Below are 16,329 nucleotides of genomic sequence, written 5' to 3' on the forward strand. Positions count from 1 at the left end.
ACCTCGCACCAGCAACATGAGACACACATAGAAATCAGAGAAGAGCTACTGTCCAGCCGTTTTAACCACCAATACCCATTTATTTTAATGGAAAAAAAATCTGCCATTCTATATGCTCCAAAAAGACTTACTATTGAAACAAATACAATATCTGGAACTCTAGCTGCATAATTTCACTACAATAAAGACAACATATGACTCCTACTTCCTACAGAAGGCGAACTGAATGCACAGGTGCAAACAGAGATTGCATAAGAAAGCGTGGGTCTGCGTGTGCGCGCGCACATGCGTGTGCGCGTGGGGTTAAAACCTTTAGTAAGCAACCGCATCGAAATATGCTAAGACACTTACCTGACCCTAGTGTGTGGCCAGCTCTAAGAAAAAGCCACAGGCTGTCGCTAGTTTTATCTGATAGAAAAATTTGGTGTGAGCTTGGATGGTTCTTTACAGTGTATCCACAAGGTCATCTTAGTACAGCACGGACTTTCCTCTCTGACATGCTCACAGAATAAAAATCAATTACTTTTCATACATAATGAACATCTTTTATTTTCAGGTTTGCAAACAACGGTAGTCGATTCACACAAAAGGGTACTTTTAAAACTACCTGTATTTACTCTATTTGATGCCTTTTATGTATATAGGAAACAAACGTGTATGTGCAGAAAGGGATGTCTATACATGTGGGCATATATGTGTACACACGTGACACCTGTCGATTTCCTTCTACGCAGGTAGGGCCTCCACGATGACATCTGCAAATGTACAGACCCTAGGGAGAGAGATTATTCTGTGCTACGATCCGCATCCTCGTGAGAACCGGTGGGACTGGATTCGGGACACCTACAAACGCAGAGAGCGCCCCTGGAAGAATTTTCCAGCCCTTTTGTTGGCATTTGATGGTCAGACTCGCTGCTCTGCTCCTCTCCGCTTTTGCTCACGATCATGGCATGGGGTGGCAGTGAAAACGGGTCGCAGTCCTTTACTAGAGAGGAAGGACTTGGGTCTCTGCTCTCCCTCTCTGCGGACCTGCCTGGCAGGGGGGTGGTGGCACGTGGACCCCCGGGGACGGTGGAGAAGTGTCAGCTCTGTGGTCTGGGGCCAGTGCCTCGCTTGGGGCCGCGGCCCTGGAGGGGATAGGTGCGTCACTTCTATCCTTTCTCTGTGTAACCTCTCAAGGAAGAATGACATATCAAAACTAGGCTCCTTCTGTAGCGTTTCTCTCTATAAATACTGTGTATATACACATACAGGTACTCACACATATACAAATACGAACCCACAAAGCTGTGTGTGTGACGTGCTGACTAGCGACATGGCAACACATCAGAAAAACTAGTCATTGTCCCTGCTCCCAGAAGGTCAAGTCATATGCCGTGATCTTTAAACAGCCAGGGAAAATTCAGAAGATTCCATTAATTAAAGGAGAAATGGTGAAGGACAGAGCCGGTGAAATCGCAAAGAAAACAAAAATCTGGAACAATTGAGGCCTAGGTGTGACGTTTGAGAGCTGTAAACTGCAATCTTCAGATTTGGATTTTTTTTTCTTTTTCCTGTTCCTATGGAAACTTGGTAGTCAAGCTTCGAATGTCAGGAGTTCTCACAGACCTGAATGGGAGAGATTCAGAGTTAAGTCAAGGCATAGCACAGCTTGGATGCAAAGCGTTTTAGCTAAGCACCAGACGAATGGCAGACACGCGGTCATAAACACGTTTATAAACACGGCACTACCCGGGGAAATTTTTTTCCTCTTTGGCATAACATTCGAAGAGAGCGCAGATAGTCCTGCCGGTTTATGTCTAAACAGCTGGATTGATCTAAAAACGCTCATGCCAGACACCTCCTCTCAGACCCACAGGGCCGACCGTCTCTGTGACCCTGAGCCCTGTCCCTTGCACAGTAGCCCAGAATGCGGCCGTGTTAGGGACACGTTGACTTGGTAGCTGAGAGACTGATTAGCGTCCTGGATATTATATTTTTGGTCACAGGGAAGAGTGAGAGAGGTTTCGGCGTTTCTTCAGACAGGATGTATGAGTTTTCTCCAGCTGCTGTAACAAATGGCTGCGAGCTTAGTGGTTGGAAATAACAAAGCGTATTCTCTCAGAGTTCTGAAGGTTGGAGGTCCAAAAATGGGTCCTATGAGGGCTAGAGTCGAGGTGCTGGAGGAGCTGTGTTCCTTTTGGGGGCCCTAGTGGGGAAGCCACTTCCATGCCTTTTCCAGCTTCCAGAAGCCGCCAGTATTTGGCTCATGATCCCTTCCTCCACCTCCATGGCTTGGACTGTCTCGTCCAAGATTACTGAGGTCACCAAAACTATGTTTATTCTCTAAGATGTACAGCAGCCCCGCGTCTCCCCTCTGCTGGATGATAGCATGAGTGGGAATCTGCTCTTTTTGCTTAATTATTATTATATCTTGGCTTTATACAGGGCAATGGTACTGCTAAAAGTCGTGTTATAATCAAAGAAATGAACAAGTGTACAGGTCAACCCACCATGTAAGTGTAGATCATTCTAGAATGAACCAATGGCTAGACAGACTATAACGGTGTAACTCTGTAAAGTTTGGGTCTTTTCATTCAAAGCCTGCTGAGGGGCAGATCAGTGTGATGAACTCACCCACTGACTTTGTACCTCCTGGCTTTTAGAGGTTAATCCTCTTGCTTATCTGTTTGGGAAATTTAAAGCAGCATCTCTAAAATCAGATAAAAAGTCTCCGTAATGTCACTCAAGTGTAAGCAACATGATACTGGGAGGATGGAAGGCTAAATGTGATTCCTTGACAGGAGTCTCCGGAACGCATTTAATTTCTTCTTTCCAGCTGACTTTTTCACTGTCCTTGTCACCCTTATCATAAACTCTAGTTACTTGGGCTGCAGGGCTGGTGTCCAGCCATATTCCCCCATATTTGAAGAAAGACTTGAATATATTAAATGGCACTGTGAATTTTATTTAAAAATATCCTCCAACTGTTTTGTTTCTTAAATTCCACATAAAAATGAAATCATGTAATATTTGTCTTTCTCTGACTGACTTGTTTCACTTTGCGCCATCCTTGAGTTCCTTATCCTTCTAGTTCCTTCCATGTTGTTGCAAATGGCAGGATTTCATTCTTTTTGATGGCTGAGTAATATTCCATTGTTTATATATACCACATCTTCTTTATCCATTTATCTGTCAATGGACACATGGGCTCTTTCCATAGTTTGGCTATTGTGGACATTGCTGCTATAAACATTGGGATGCCGGTGCCCCTTCAGATCACTATGTTTGTATCATTTGGGTAAATACCTAATTGTACAATTGCTGGGCCATATTTGTAACTTTTTGAGGAGCCTCCATACTGTTTTCCAGAGTAGCTGCATCAGCTTGCATGCCCACCTACAGTGTAGGAGGGTCCCCCTTTCTCCACATGCTTGCCAACATCTGTTGTTTCCTGAGTTGTTAATTTTAGCCATTATGACAGGTGTGAGGTGGTATCTCACTGTGGTTTTGATCTGTATTTCCCAACAATGAGTGATGTTGAGCATCTTCTCACGTGTCCGTTGGCCATCTGGATGTCTTCTTTGGAGAAATGTCTGTTCATGTCTTCTGCCCATTTCTTGACTGGAGTTTTTGTTTTTTGGCTGTTGAGTTGCATAACTTCTTTATGGATTTTGGATGCTAACCCTTTATCTGATAAGACATTTTGCGAGTATCTTCTCCCATTCCATAGGTTGCCTTTCAGTTTTGTTGACTGTTTCCTTGCTGTGCAGAAGCCTCTTATCTTGATGAAGTCCCAACAGTTCATTTTTTGCTTTTGTTTCTCTTGCCTTTGGAGACAAGTCTAAATCCTTAAGAAATTTCTGCAAATGTACACTGACAGGAAGGTAACCTCTGCCCATCTGTAAATTATACCAGCATTCCTAAACATGTCACCCCAAAAATGGTTCAGGGAGGTGCCAAAAAGTGAATCTTTAGCTCAGATCTCTCCTCTTCCAGCACTGATCCAGATCCTCAAGTCTACTGGGCCACCATTCTCTTTGAGTCATGACAGACTCTGAAGAGCTGCTCATAATTTGGGCTTCGGTTTCATGACCACACCCTCCCAACCATGAGACCTCACATCCTCCCCAGGAGGTGGTCATCTTACATCAAGACCCACACATCTCCCCTCATCTCTTCTCTGACCCCCAGCCCAATGTTCCTGATGAGGACATGGTTTTCTAATAGAAGGCTGAAGCAGGTATCAAAAGGGAGCAGATGCTTGGCAGAACCTGTCAGGCTCCTGTCCCTGGTTCCCCAAACATCCCTGAGGTTCTACACCACTGCCATGGAACTGGGACCTTTCCTAAATTCGTAATAGTGGACGCTGAAACATCTCTTCTCAAAAGCATGGTCAGTGCCCCACAAAGACACATATATGGATGTTCATGGCAGCATAATTCATACAATCCCCAAACTGGAAAACAGCTCAAATATCCATCACCCAGTGAATGCATTTAAAAAAAAATGTGGTATATCCATACAGTGAAATATTACTTGATAATAAAAAGAAAAAAACTACAGGTACATGCCTCAACATGAATGAACCACAGAAGCATTATGCCAAGTGATAGATGCCTGATGAAAAGGACTACATGGGGCACTTGGGTGGCTCAGTGGTTTAAAGCCTCCACCTTCGGCTCAGGTCATGATTTCAGGGTCTTGGGATCGAGCCTTGCATCAGGCTCTCTGCTCGTCAGGGAGCCTGCTTCCTCCTCTCTCTCTCTGCCTGTCTGCCTACTTGTGATCTCTGTCAAATAAATAAATAAATAAATAAATAAATAAATAAATAAATAATCTTTAAAAAAAAAAAGAAAAGGACTACATATTTTATGATGCCATTCAAATCAAATGTCCAGGCAAGGAATAACTGTAGGCAGAAAGCAGATCAGAAATTGCCCAGGGCTGGGCTAGGGGCGAGGTCTGATTGTAAAGGGGGCACAAGATAACTTCACACAGTAATGGAGATGTCCTAAAACTAGAGTTTGGTGCTATAGAATACTATACATTTACCAGAATCAGTAAAGTAGATAGATTAATTATAGCAGGTAAATTTTATGTTATGTAAATTATACCTCAATAAAGCTGCTAAAAAGAACGTTTTCCAGTGTGGTGTTAATTACCTAAAATAATAATTTTGGTCACTGAGGAAAAAAAAATGGACTGAATAAAACCTGCTAACTTAAAAAAGTCTGAATCGTGTTCAAGCCAATTCAAACTGTAATGTAAAGGATCCTACGTCTGAAGGCTGTGGACTTGATTACATTGAGATAGTCTGTGTAATTTATTTTATTTTATTTTATTTTTTTTTAAAGATTTTATTTATTTATTTGACAGACAGAGATCACAAGTAGGCAGAGAGAGAGAGAGGAGGAAGCAGGCTCCCTGCCGAGCAGAGAGCCCGATGCGGGGCTCGATCCCAGGACCCTGGGATCATGACCTGAGCTGAAGGCAGAGGCTTTAACCCACTGAGCCACCCAGGCACCCCAATCTGTGTAATTTAGGTAAAGCTCTTAGCTTTGCATGTGCTTGGTACTTAGAAGCCCTGGGAGGTCGATGTCATTATCCACACAGTTGTACCCCTTCAAGGGGCCACAGAACCTCTGTATAGCACGGCTCAGGACCATCTGCAGGCAGAGGGCAGCCTTCTCCCCCTGGGTTGGGTGCTCCTCCAGGCCCTGTCTCTGCCCAGAACACATTTCACAACAGAAAGGAACAATATACGGATCCCCTCGACAACATGGTCTGTGTGATTCCGTGTATAGAAAATTCTAGAAAGGCAAGCAAATAATCAGAGAAGGCAGATCAACGAGGGTCTGGATTCAGGGGAGGGGATCAATAGCAAAGGCACACAAGGAAACTGTACCTTGATACTTGGTGTGGCTACACAATTGTGGACATTTACCAAAATGCAGCCAACTGTACCCTCACAATGGGCGAATTTAATGGAATCCAAATAATACCTTCACACAATGCATCAGAAGTATTTTCAGCGGCTGCTTTGCTCATCTTGGTCACGTCTTTAAACTTTCTCATCGCGATCGAGGTTACAATGCAATTCTCCTTCCTCGCCGATGTAGAGACATTTTATTTTGGTACTTGTTAATGGGGTTCGCCTGATCTGTCTTTTTGTTTTTGCTATTGCTGATTAATTAAACCTAAAACAATGTTCAGAAAGGTTTCAGGATGATATTCTCCCCTGGAGTTGCTTGTGTCACACTATGCAGAGCCGTACGAGCCCCCCGCCCCCCAAGACACAGCCTAATAGAGATGCCAGCCTGCTTCGCGGGGAGGGTCCTGGGGGAGCACAGCATAGCTCTCCGGTGTCAGCAACGCTAACCTTCAACAATGAAACTGGCAGCAAAATTAATTCCATTTACATTTTTTATTACTTGCAATGTCATTAGTTTTATTCCCTTCAGTTTCAGCTGTCAGAAAAGGAGGTACAGACCCCTCATTTCACTTCTCAGTGGCAGTAACGCCTTCTGCGGTCTCCTAACAAGCTGAAATGTTTTTAATCACTTTTCCCCACGGGGAGGCAGTCTGACGGTGAATGCCTCACCGCTCGCGCAGCTTGGGATGTCTCCGAGCCTCAGTTTTCCCATCTATAAAGTGGGATAACATCTCCGAGCCAGTGAAGGAAATAAAAAAGCCCTGGGACATTAGGGTATTTGGTTCAGCTGTTCTACCTGGATCTCAACGTTATTTGAGGGGAGGAGGAAAACAATCCCCTCCCGCCATGTTGTGTGATGCGATGATCACTGCGGTTTTAAGAGCAAAGGCTTCAAAGAAGGCGTTGGCACGCTTTTCCTGTTAAGGGCCAGGTGAATGCGAATTTCAGCTCCGCAGTCATGCGGTCTCTGTGGTTCCTGCTCAACCTTGCTGTTGTAGCAGCAAGTAGGCTGACCGCAAACATGGCTGTGTTCCAATAAAGCTTTATTTACAAAAACAGAAGTGGGCCATGTTTCCCTTCGGACAGTAGTTTGCCAACTCCTGGTTCACGGAAGCATTGAGCAGGGTCAGGAAGTTGTTATCCCTGCCTTTATAATCTAGGTTAGCGCTTGTAGATGCCCCTACCTTCACCCGACCTTGCTTAGTGTTTTAGGCCCATTTCTGCTTCTTGTCAATGTCATGTTAATAGCTACACAGGTGGGTTGGCCATTTGAGTTCTGCTCTTACAAAGAGTTCCGAGCCATGGGATACCCACGGTTCCTTACTCCTGCTAGGTCTCATCCCGCTCCTCACACGTCTTACGAGGCACCTCCCTCGTTGGGAAGGACGTCTCCGGCTAGGTGTGTAATGAAACGAGCACCGTTCTATTTGGCAGGCCCTCATGTTCAAATGAACAATATTATATAGTCTTATGCCTTTTATATAGGGACAGATGGAGGTTCTTTCTGAAGTCAAGCAGGTGAAGGCTCGTTCCTGTTCCTAACTCTTTTTTGGGCTGAACCTACCTGTCTTGTGGTGAAAACATTGGAGTATAAACCTAGGACATTTCTAGCTGTGCAGGGAGATGCTGAGCTCCTTTTTCAGGATGATTCTGACGTTGCCTCCAGGTGGCCTTACCTACGGCGGATGGCTGTGTGCTGCTAGCTGGGATGGTTCCCTTTGTGAGAACAAAAAGCACATTTGGCATCTCCACTGTGGTGTGCACGCATCTGTCTTTTCTCGATGATACTATTTTGAGTATAAAATGAACATACGTTCCTTAGGAATTACCACGTGATTCTGATCCGGATGAGTTGTGATCCTAGGCACCAGCTGGGAGAGGGAAGTGGGCAGTCTTCGGGGATCTGCTCACTACTGACCTCTGTAGGTCTCCAAAGTAGGAGGCCCAGGAAAAATCCCTGGTTGAGAGGAAAATACTGCTGCATTATGAACAGTCCCCTTAATCTGTACAGATAGGTTAAATCTTAATAATATTGAACATATGGATTGGTAGTAGCAGACACGCGTATTATTACTAAAAACACTGTGAAAATATATGTACAAACACTGGGTCCGTGTGCTGGAGGCCAGTGTGACCTGGGATGTGGGCTCCACAGGGCGGATGGGCCCAGAAATACATATTTCAGCAACTGGAGGTAGGAAATCTCCATCAATGTTATTTTATTATTTTTAACTTAAAAACAAGTAAGCTTTAGTATGTAAAAACTACAACCTTCTCCCAGCATGGGGAGGAGTGGTTGCCTCCTTTGAAATGGCCACGGATGGTTCCTGGGCTGTGCTGGGTCTCAGGGAGAGGGTTCCCAACTCTCCCAAGCAGAGGAGGGGCTGGTCTCGAACCTGCGTCCTTCACTTTTATCCTTAAAACACGACGGGATGGGAGGAGCACACCAGGGAAGGTCAGGTAGTTCTGGGGCTGCAGCCACGATATCCCGGACCTCCCCACCCTTTCTGGTTCCTTCGAGAATGAAAGGAATTCTGTTTTCTCAGTAAGGCTTCAATTTCTCCTCCTAACCGGACTGGGGTCCACGACCCAGAGGTCACTTGCACTTTTATTTCCTCCTCCTCCTCCTTCTTATTGGTGGCGTCACTGTTCCCATGTCCTGGATCCCCCCGGCTCTGCAGAGCATCTTTGGCTTTCTTATCCTTCCTCCTCTTTTCCTTCTTGAGGTCTTGTCACTTTCACTCTCTCGCTGCCGCTTTGGGGCTACCACGCTGGTCACCGTCTCTGTCTCTCTTCAATCAATTAATCTGAGAGAGAGAGAGAGCTTGCATGTGTGAGCCGGGGGAAGGACAGGGGACGGGGGCGGGAGAGAGAAGCAGACTCCTCGCTGAGCACAGAGCCCCATGCGGGGCTTGATCTCACAACCCCGAGATCATGATCTGAGCTGAATTCAAGAGTCAGACACTCAGCCGACTGAGTCACCAGACGTCCCTCTCTTTGCGGCCACTGTTGCCTACAGATTCCTGCATCCGGGTATCCGGGTGGCAGGCGTGCTGTCTGTGGGATTGCCCTGCTGACCCAGAAGGCCCTGCTTGATTATCAGCCTCTTCTGACTTGTCTTTGGACGTGAGTCCCACTTCTGAGGGTAAGTGTCTCTCTCCACTCTCTCAATCTTGGCTACCATATCCTGGTCCCAGTAGAGATCACGGCTGTGGTCATTAATGGAACAGCCACGCAGCCGGCTTCCCTGTTGGTGGTGATGACCACCATCTCCTGAGTGACTCTGATGCCATCCTCAAACCGGAGAACCCCGGAGAACCCCTGCAAGCCCGATCTTTTTGCCCCACAGCTGACTGTGCTCACCAGCCACTGATGAGAAGGCGACAGCTTTTCCAAGGGTGGAAAGCTTGCCGCAGGTAAGTCCCATCCCTGTGGTGTCATGTAGTCACTGGGCATCAGGCATGTCAGGAATTGTCCCCAGGTGGTCCTTTCTGCTTAGGACCCCGGAATGAGCCCTCTGAAGTTCCTGCTTCTGACCGCCAACTCCCAGTAATGAAGCGAGGGGCACACACAGTGCCCGGATATCGGTGCCGGCCTCCAACTCATTCCAAAGAGTTCTAGTCTTCTTCCAGGATCACATGTGATTATCTGGCTCTTGTCGGTGGTCCGCGCTCCGAGCTGCCTCGGAGCAGCAGTACATGGGGGTCCCCAGAATAAGGCACCTGTCCGAGTCCCAGAGCCCCACAAAGTTGGGAGCCCCCTTCAAGAGCACCGTGAGGCCGGACGGGTCCCACACATTCTTTGCCCAAACTCGGCTGGGATTTCAACAAGCGAGTGTTTTGTGCACGTAATTAAACAGCCGCTCCCATCCGGATCCGGAAGGATGCTGTGTCCTGTCCTCTCTGCCCGCAGTACCCATCAGATTCAGGTTGCCGTCTCCTGGGAGGAGGGCTTGGAAGTGCTTGTCAAGATGAATGAAACACGTCCTGTCCGAGTCCCCAGGCTCCCGCCGCAGGGGACCGGAACCACAAGGAAGCGAAGCGTCGCGCGTCCTCCTCGCGTTGAGCTTATTAAAGTCCTCGAGCAACAGAGGCCACGGAAGCGCGTCCGGCTGGGCCGCCTCCGACTCGGGGGTGATGTGAAATTCTTCAGCGTATTGTCTTGTATTTACGAAACATCTTCTTCCAGTACTGACTTCAGCTCCTTTTTCTTCTTCCGTTTCTTTGGCAAAATCAGGGCTTCCCTGTCCGCCATGCTCAGCAAGCCTCCCTTTGAAAACCTCACTGGCAGTCGGTGCAGAGTCGTCGAGAAGGGCGCCGAGCCCGGCAGAGCCTCGGTTCTTCGAAGCGATGTGGTGGAGAGTCAGGCTTGGATGTTGCGTGACTGGGTTTATGAGGGCTGATGTGTGAGTGGCCACTCCGTTATCTTCTCTCTCGCTGTGTACACATTTGTACACGTGTGCATGCGTGCACGCGCACACACACGGACACACGCACCACACACGTTTTCCTCTACAATCACACGAGAAGTACTGCCCTCGAGTGTACCCAGGCTCTGCTCTGCGTGAGTTCCGGTGACGCCTAGAAGCCACACCTAGCGCTGGGCTTGCTGCCTGTCGAGGATTAACTTGCGAAGCTGGTGGGGAAACAGATTCCAGATGTTTAGTGCAATAGCCCTGATCGGCAAAGGGCATTGTAAATGGTCGCAGGGTGTCTGCTGCCTGGGGAGTTCACTGCACGGTGTCCGTGGGACAGACGCTGTCTAGCACTGAAATGGATGGACTGGAGCGGGGTGACCTACGGCTCTTGGGCTACAGTGTGTTTGTGTGGTTCTCGAGCTTAGAAGGGTTTCACGCGTTTAGAGAGCGGTAACAAAACAAAAGACAGAAAGAACCACAAAAGAGCGATAAAAAGGAAATTGTGACAAAGCTGATATGGTCCACAGAACCCAAAGTATTTCCTACCCAGCTCTTTGTGGTCAAAGTTTGTCAACCCCCAATTAGGATAACACAGAAGAACCGTGGAAATGCAATGTGGGAGGGAAGAAAAGCAGGTACAGAACATCCTGCTCAGTGTGACAGGAATTACACGGAGTTTGACAAGTTGCACAAAACAGAACTACAAGCAGGGTGTGTGTGTGTGTGTGTGTGTGTGTGTGTGTGTAGGAAACATAAAAAATAACATCTGGATATAGTCTAAGTCATGATAGTATTTTCTCTGGGGAAAGAGAAAAGGAAATGAAACTGGGGAGAACACAGGGGATTTCACCTTTACTGGTAATATTTTATTTCTTGAAGAAAAAGGAAAGAGAAAGAAAAAAAGAAAGGAAAAAAGAAGAAAAGAAAGAGAAGAGTAGATTTTCTTCCATCCATCCTTCCTTCTTTCCAACCCTCCCTCCCTCCCTCCCTCCATCTATCCATTCATCCATCCAGAGAGACACTTCTCATTGTAAGATGTTCTCCTTGGCTCTGGATTGACCCCACTTACCACGGTCACCAGGAACCAATAACTTCTATTCCTTTTTTCCCTAGTCATCGATTTCTCGAGTTCCCCATTCACACTTACACTGATAACCTTCTCAAAATATAAATACCAAAGCCCAAGAGGACGTGAATGGCATTACCTACACGTGAGTAATCGCTAAGGTTAACGTTGCGCAGTGCACCAAGCACAGGAAATACGTGATACACACATCTATTCATTTTATGCTCACATTTATATAACTCAGCCCAACAATTCATTTGTTAAATAATGCTTCATTATATTGCAGCCATTACTACCCGTCAGTGGAAAAAAAAATGTGTGAAAATTATGCATTTATCTCTTTTCCCACATCCAAGCCTCCCTCCCTGAATTCTCACGACTGTTCTTAAAAAGGCAGACTACCTTCTCTAACCTCGCCGAGATTCTTCCGCACAATGCAGGGGGAAATGAGGCCCTGGTAGACCAGTTACCTAACGGGGCACATTCTTATTAGCCTAAATTTGGTGGCATCAGCAGGACGTTTCCCCATCACCTAGTCTGTGGGTTGCAAAGAAGGTCTTTGCACAATTCCCCAGGCTGGCTGGTGGGGGGACGTGAAGACGCCTTCCGACAGAAGCTGGAACAATTTTACATGTAATACTTTCTATGACACAGACATAGACTGAGAACGAACACATCCTCTGGGATGAGTTGTTTGGAAAGCTCTACGGAAGACAGGGACACTGGTGCAGTTAGGTGCTTGCCCTCGCGCATGCCCCGGGGCTGGGCTACTTACACGCCAGACTGAGGAGGGAGACGAGCAGGACTGAGGTCGCGCTGAAATGCAGGGTCCCCGCCGCGTTGCAGTCGACTTTGGAGTTCTTGCAGGAGCACACCTGTACCCTGAGGTCTGTGATGTTCGTCATGGGTGGCTTCCCTGAATCTGTCACCACGATGGGCAGGTGGTAGTTGGCTTTGTTCAGGTTTTGGAGAAGGCTTACCAGGGCATGCGTATCTGGGGGAGACAAGGAGGACCTTCATGAGAGATGGTTAGACCTTCCTAAATAAAAGGGTGAGGTTTTGGTGACGAAAACCACACCAATCGCGCATTGCGTGTGGGTTTATAACCACGGGCACGTTTAAACTTAAATTCATTAAAAATTCAAATTCAGCTCCTCTGTTGCATTAGCCACACCTCCAGTGTCCAGCAACCACATGTGGCCTTTGGCTGTGGCCTCGGGCGGCACTGGATAGAACATTCCATGGCCAAGGAGTCCCATGGTTCAATGCTGTGATAAATCTATTTCTAGGGGACCCCTTTTTGTAAAGATGACCGCCTACTAAGAACTCCTTCTGATAAAACCGATAAAACCATCTTTGTCACGATCACATTCAACATCTAGAAAAACTGACTTAAAAACCCATTCTCCGGGCGCCTGGGTGGCTCAGTGGGTTGAGCCTCTGCCTTCGGCTTGGGTCATGGTCTCAGGGTCCTGGGATCGAGTCCCGCGTCGGGCTCTCTGCTTGGCGGGGAGCCTGCTTCTCCTCTCTCTCTCTGCCTGCCTCTCTGCCTACTTGTGATCTCGCTCTGTCAAATAAATAAATAAAATCTTAAAAAAAAACAACAAAAAAATACCCCCATTCTCCCATCGTCACAGTGTGTACCTTTTTCTTATAGTTGTTTTTTTCTTATTTTTAATTTTTTATCGTGTTACGTTAGTCACCATACAGTACCTCATTCATTTTTTTTTTATTAATTACCTCATTAGTTTTTGATGTAGTGTCCCAAGATTCCATCTTGGAACACCGCAGTGTGCACCTTAAATGTATATAATTTTTATTTGTCAACTGTACTTCCATGAAGCTGGGAAAAATGCCCCTTCTGGGCATGAACAGTGATAGGCATTAAAAAATCAAAAAACTGGGACCAGAAAATGAACTGAGAAGTCGTCTATCTCTTAAATAAAACCGTGAAGAAAACAGGGCAAAGACATGGAAACGGAAACAGGTGAAGTGTCGTCCTGACCACAAGGAGAAGCGGCAGAAATAACCAGCATGTCACCCCAGCTGCGGGACGGGTTAAGGCAAGGAACGATCTTCCCATCTCCCTCACTGGATGAGAAGCTCGAGTAAGACAGTTCCAGCTGGAACTTTCTGGAAAGAGCTGGTGGTGGCTGTTGCAATCCGCTATCGCCACAGAAACTAGCAAAGGAGGCAGTAACCCCTCGAACAAGAGGAGGGCTGTTTTAATTAAAAGTAATCAGTGTAACAGAACTCATTCTTTAAAAAGCAATAAAATAGACAAACAGGCCAATGGAATCAATAAGAAGAGGAAGGCTCTAATAAAATGAGATATGAGATAAGGCCCTTCAATACATATGAGATTTTTTAATAGAAAATTTTATGCACAATTGTACAGCCCGTTTTCAAGACTTAATGAAATGCGTAATTCCCAAACCCTCTCGAAAAGTCTACCGCTGCCGGGTGAGCACGGTACCGTGCTGGGTCGGTTGCAGGGGAAGTTCGCTACTGGAGACACAGTGAGTCCAATGTGTGGGTTCTGGTTTCTGACGTCATTGCAAAACCGGGTGAACTTAGTAGTGAGTTCACGTTTGCCACGGGGAGGGAAGCAGGTGCTCACGGACGTGGGGAAACCGTCTAGTTGAGCACATAGGGAAACCATCGGGCCCAGTTTTGAACTCCACCTTCCCACATGGAGAGACTGGTAGAAAGGGACCTGACTGGCAAGTCTCCTCAGTGAGGGACAGGACAGATGCGTGACGACATCACCGTCGGACATCAAAGTCACGGCCGTCGCCAAGGCAAAGCTCATTGTGTGGAGGTCTGCACACAAAGTGCAAGATGGAGGGTTAGAGGCAGAGGCTCTATCAGGATTGTTCTACCGGGGCTGCCTGTTTCTTCAGCCTTCTCTGAGAACACGCACACCGAGAGACGGCTGGGCCGTGCCATGTGTGCGGAGAGGCCGAGACCTTGGCTTCTGCGGGCTGCAGACTGGGTGGGTGTCCAGTGCAGGGCATGTGGTACAGAGTATACGGTGGAGGCTGGAGGGGATGGACGCGAGGAGAGAGGAGGAGGGAGGGACCGTGTGGGGAAGGCAGGCAAGCCGGGAAACGAGGCTTCGGAGCTCGACAAGCAGCTCGAGAACACATAACCCGACTTACTGTTGATCTTGGAGATCTTCCAGACTTTATCGGGAACAGCCTGTTTGTGGATCTCAAATTTGAAAGGGTCTGTATTTGGGTGAAGGTCCTTATCTGACGCTCCCAAAATCACGACGCTGAGGTTTTTGGCGTCATCGCAGACTTCTGCGACTGTGGGGTAGATGAAGGGGGCGTTGTCGTTGATGTCCTCCAGAGTGATCAGCAGAGTTCCGGTCCCAGTAGCGGGAGGGTTGCCTGCGGGGAAGGAGGGAGAGGTTAGCAGGCTGCGGGGCCCCGGCCAGAGCTTGACACCTTTATTATTATTAAAGGGTTTCAAATAGGATGGGCCGAATAGCTTACACATTTGCATAAAGTCTAGTGGCCTAAAAGACTTCTCATATACTTTTGATGTAAATTCTTTAGCCTTTACCCTTAGAACGCGAAGCTTCTCGCACGCAAGCCATCCTGACGCGCTGAAAGCAGAGAATGGATGTAACAAACAGGACCTTTCCTCGCTAGGGGAATGAAACCTTTTATCTAAACAGCCACGTATTCACAGCTGTCGATGGCACAGGGAGGATGGGGGCCCCATGAGACAAGACTGGGTTTTGTATATATGAAATAGCTCTGTCCGACTGGGTAGACGACTGGAGAAAGAGTGAGCTCAGGGCTTCCTTTGCAGGGAGGAGTGGGTCTGGGCTGGCGGCTGGTGCCCTGGGGGGGCCGCTGACCTGGCGGCACAGGACAGATATAGAAAGGTGGGTTAGTGGGGCACCTGGGTGGCTCAGGGGGTTAAAGCCTCTGCCTTCGGCTCAGGTCATGATTCCAGGGTCCTGGGATCGAGCCCCGCATCGGGCTCTCTGCTTGGCAGGGAGCCTGCTTCCTCCTCTCTCTCCATTTCCTCTCTCTCTGTCTGCCTCTCTGCCTGCTTGTGATCTCTGTCTGTCAAATAAATAAATAAAATCTTTAAAAAAATAAAAAGGAAAGGGGGGGTTAGTTACAGAAACACAAGTGCTGGCTGGCTACTAGGGCAGCTGAAGCAATCATAATATCATCTTTGGGCCTTATTTTTCAGGTCTTGTGTTTTCATATTTCAGTTACTTCCTGCTATTTTTTTTTTTTTCTCTTAGGGATCAGGATTTTTAAAAAGTCCCTTACAACCCCCGGCATGATACTGTCTTTCACCTAAAGAAAAGGCTGTTTCATTTCCAAAAGGCTCAGAGTGAGTTTATTTACTGTTCCCTAACTTTATTTTTAATCATCTAGACGTCTAGAAGGTTTTCTCTTGGGTCCAACCACTCATTAACAGTTCCTGATTTCTCTGAGAAACGTTAGATCCAAATTCACAGGCCACAAATTGCACACAGACAGATCTGCCCTATTCCAAAAGGTCCTAGCACACTTCCAGAATCTGGTACTCTAACTTTACGCACTAGTCCTAACCTAGTGTCTGGCTCCGTTTCGTCTTTCCTGTCCTCAGGTGCACTTCCAAGTCAACCTTATTTCACGTCACACTCTGTTTCTTGAAACGCACATCAAGTTTCAAGTTCAGTTCTGAATCACACGGGGGCTCACAGGGTAACGCGTATGTGAGCTCAGGGGGCCATGTCTCCAGTGCAAGGCAAGGCGAGGTCTGACGGATTCTGCTGGTGAGGACATGGCGCGTCCTTTCCTGATTCAGGCAGGTTATTCTGCTCTGACCCAGACAGTCAAAGAGGGAGGCGGCAGAGGTGGCCCTTGTATGAGTGACACTAAGCACAAGGGGCCAGTGGGGAAGAGCGGCTCCTACCAG

At 47.3% G+C, this 16,329-nt stretch overlaps 2 protein-coding genes across 4 annotated transcripts in view; both read right to left on the minus strand.

Moving 5' to 3' along the window:
* Positions 1 to 592: 592 nt before the first annotated feature.
* CDH13 (cadherin 13) overlaps positions 593 to 16,329 on the minus strand; it is a 1,007,942-nt gene continuing 992,205 nt past the window's right edge. For 2 of the 3 annotated variants that reach the window (XM_080827654.1, XM_080827656.1), the window contains exons 12-14: positions 14,559 to 14,792; positions 12,173 to 12,391; positions 593 to 1,608 (exon numbers count right to left, since the gene is read on the minus strand). In XM_080827654.1, the coding sequence (XP_080683780.1) occupies positions 1,601 to 1,608; positions 12,173 to 12,391; positions 14,559 to 14,792 (461 nt within the window). In that variant the 3' untranslated portion in view covers positions 593 to 1,600. Of the gene's footprint in view, positions 1,609 to 11,158; positions 11,204 to 12,172; positions 12,392 to 14,558; positions 14,793 to 16,329 lie in introns of those variants that run through there. The other variant, XM_080827655.1, reaches the window with a different exon arrangement.
* DKC1 (dyskerin pseudouridine synthase 1) lies at positions 8,928 to 10,168 on the minus strand (the record flags this gene model as incomplete). Its single annotated transcript, XM_080829073.1, is given in 8 exon segments — positions 8,928 to 9,109; positions 9,112 to 9,362; positions 9,364 to 9,514; positions 9,517 to 9,648; positions 9,651 to 9,756; positions 9,761 to 9,832; positions 9,834 to 10,082; positions 10,085 to 10,168. Coding segments are annotated over 8 exon segments (1,227 nt in total).

Source organism: Martes martes, assembly GCF_963455335.1.
Source record: "Martes martes genome assembly, chromosome: 17".
Lineage (NCBI taxonomy): Eukaryota > Metazoa > Chordata > Mammalia > Carnivora > Mustelidae > Martes > Martes martes.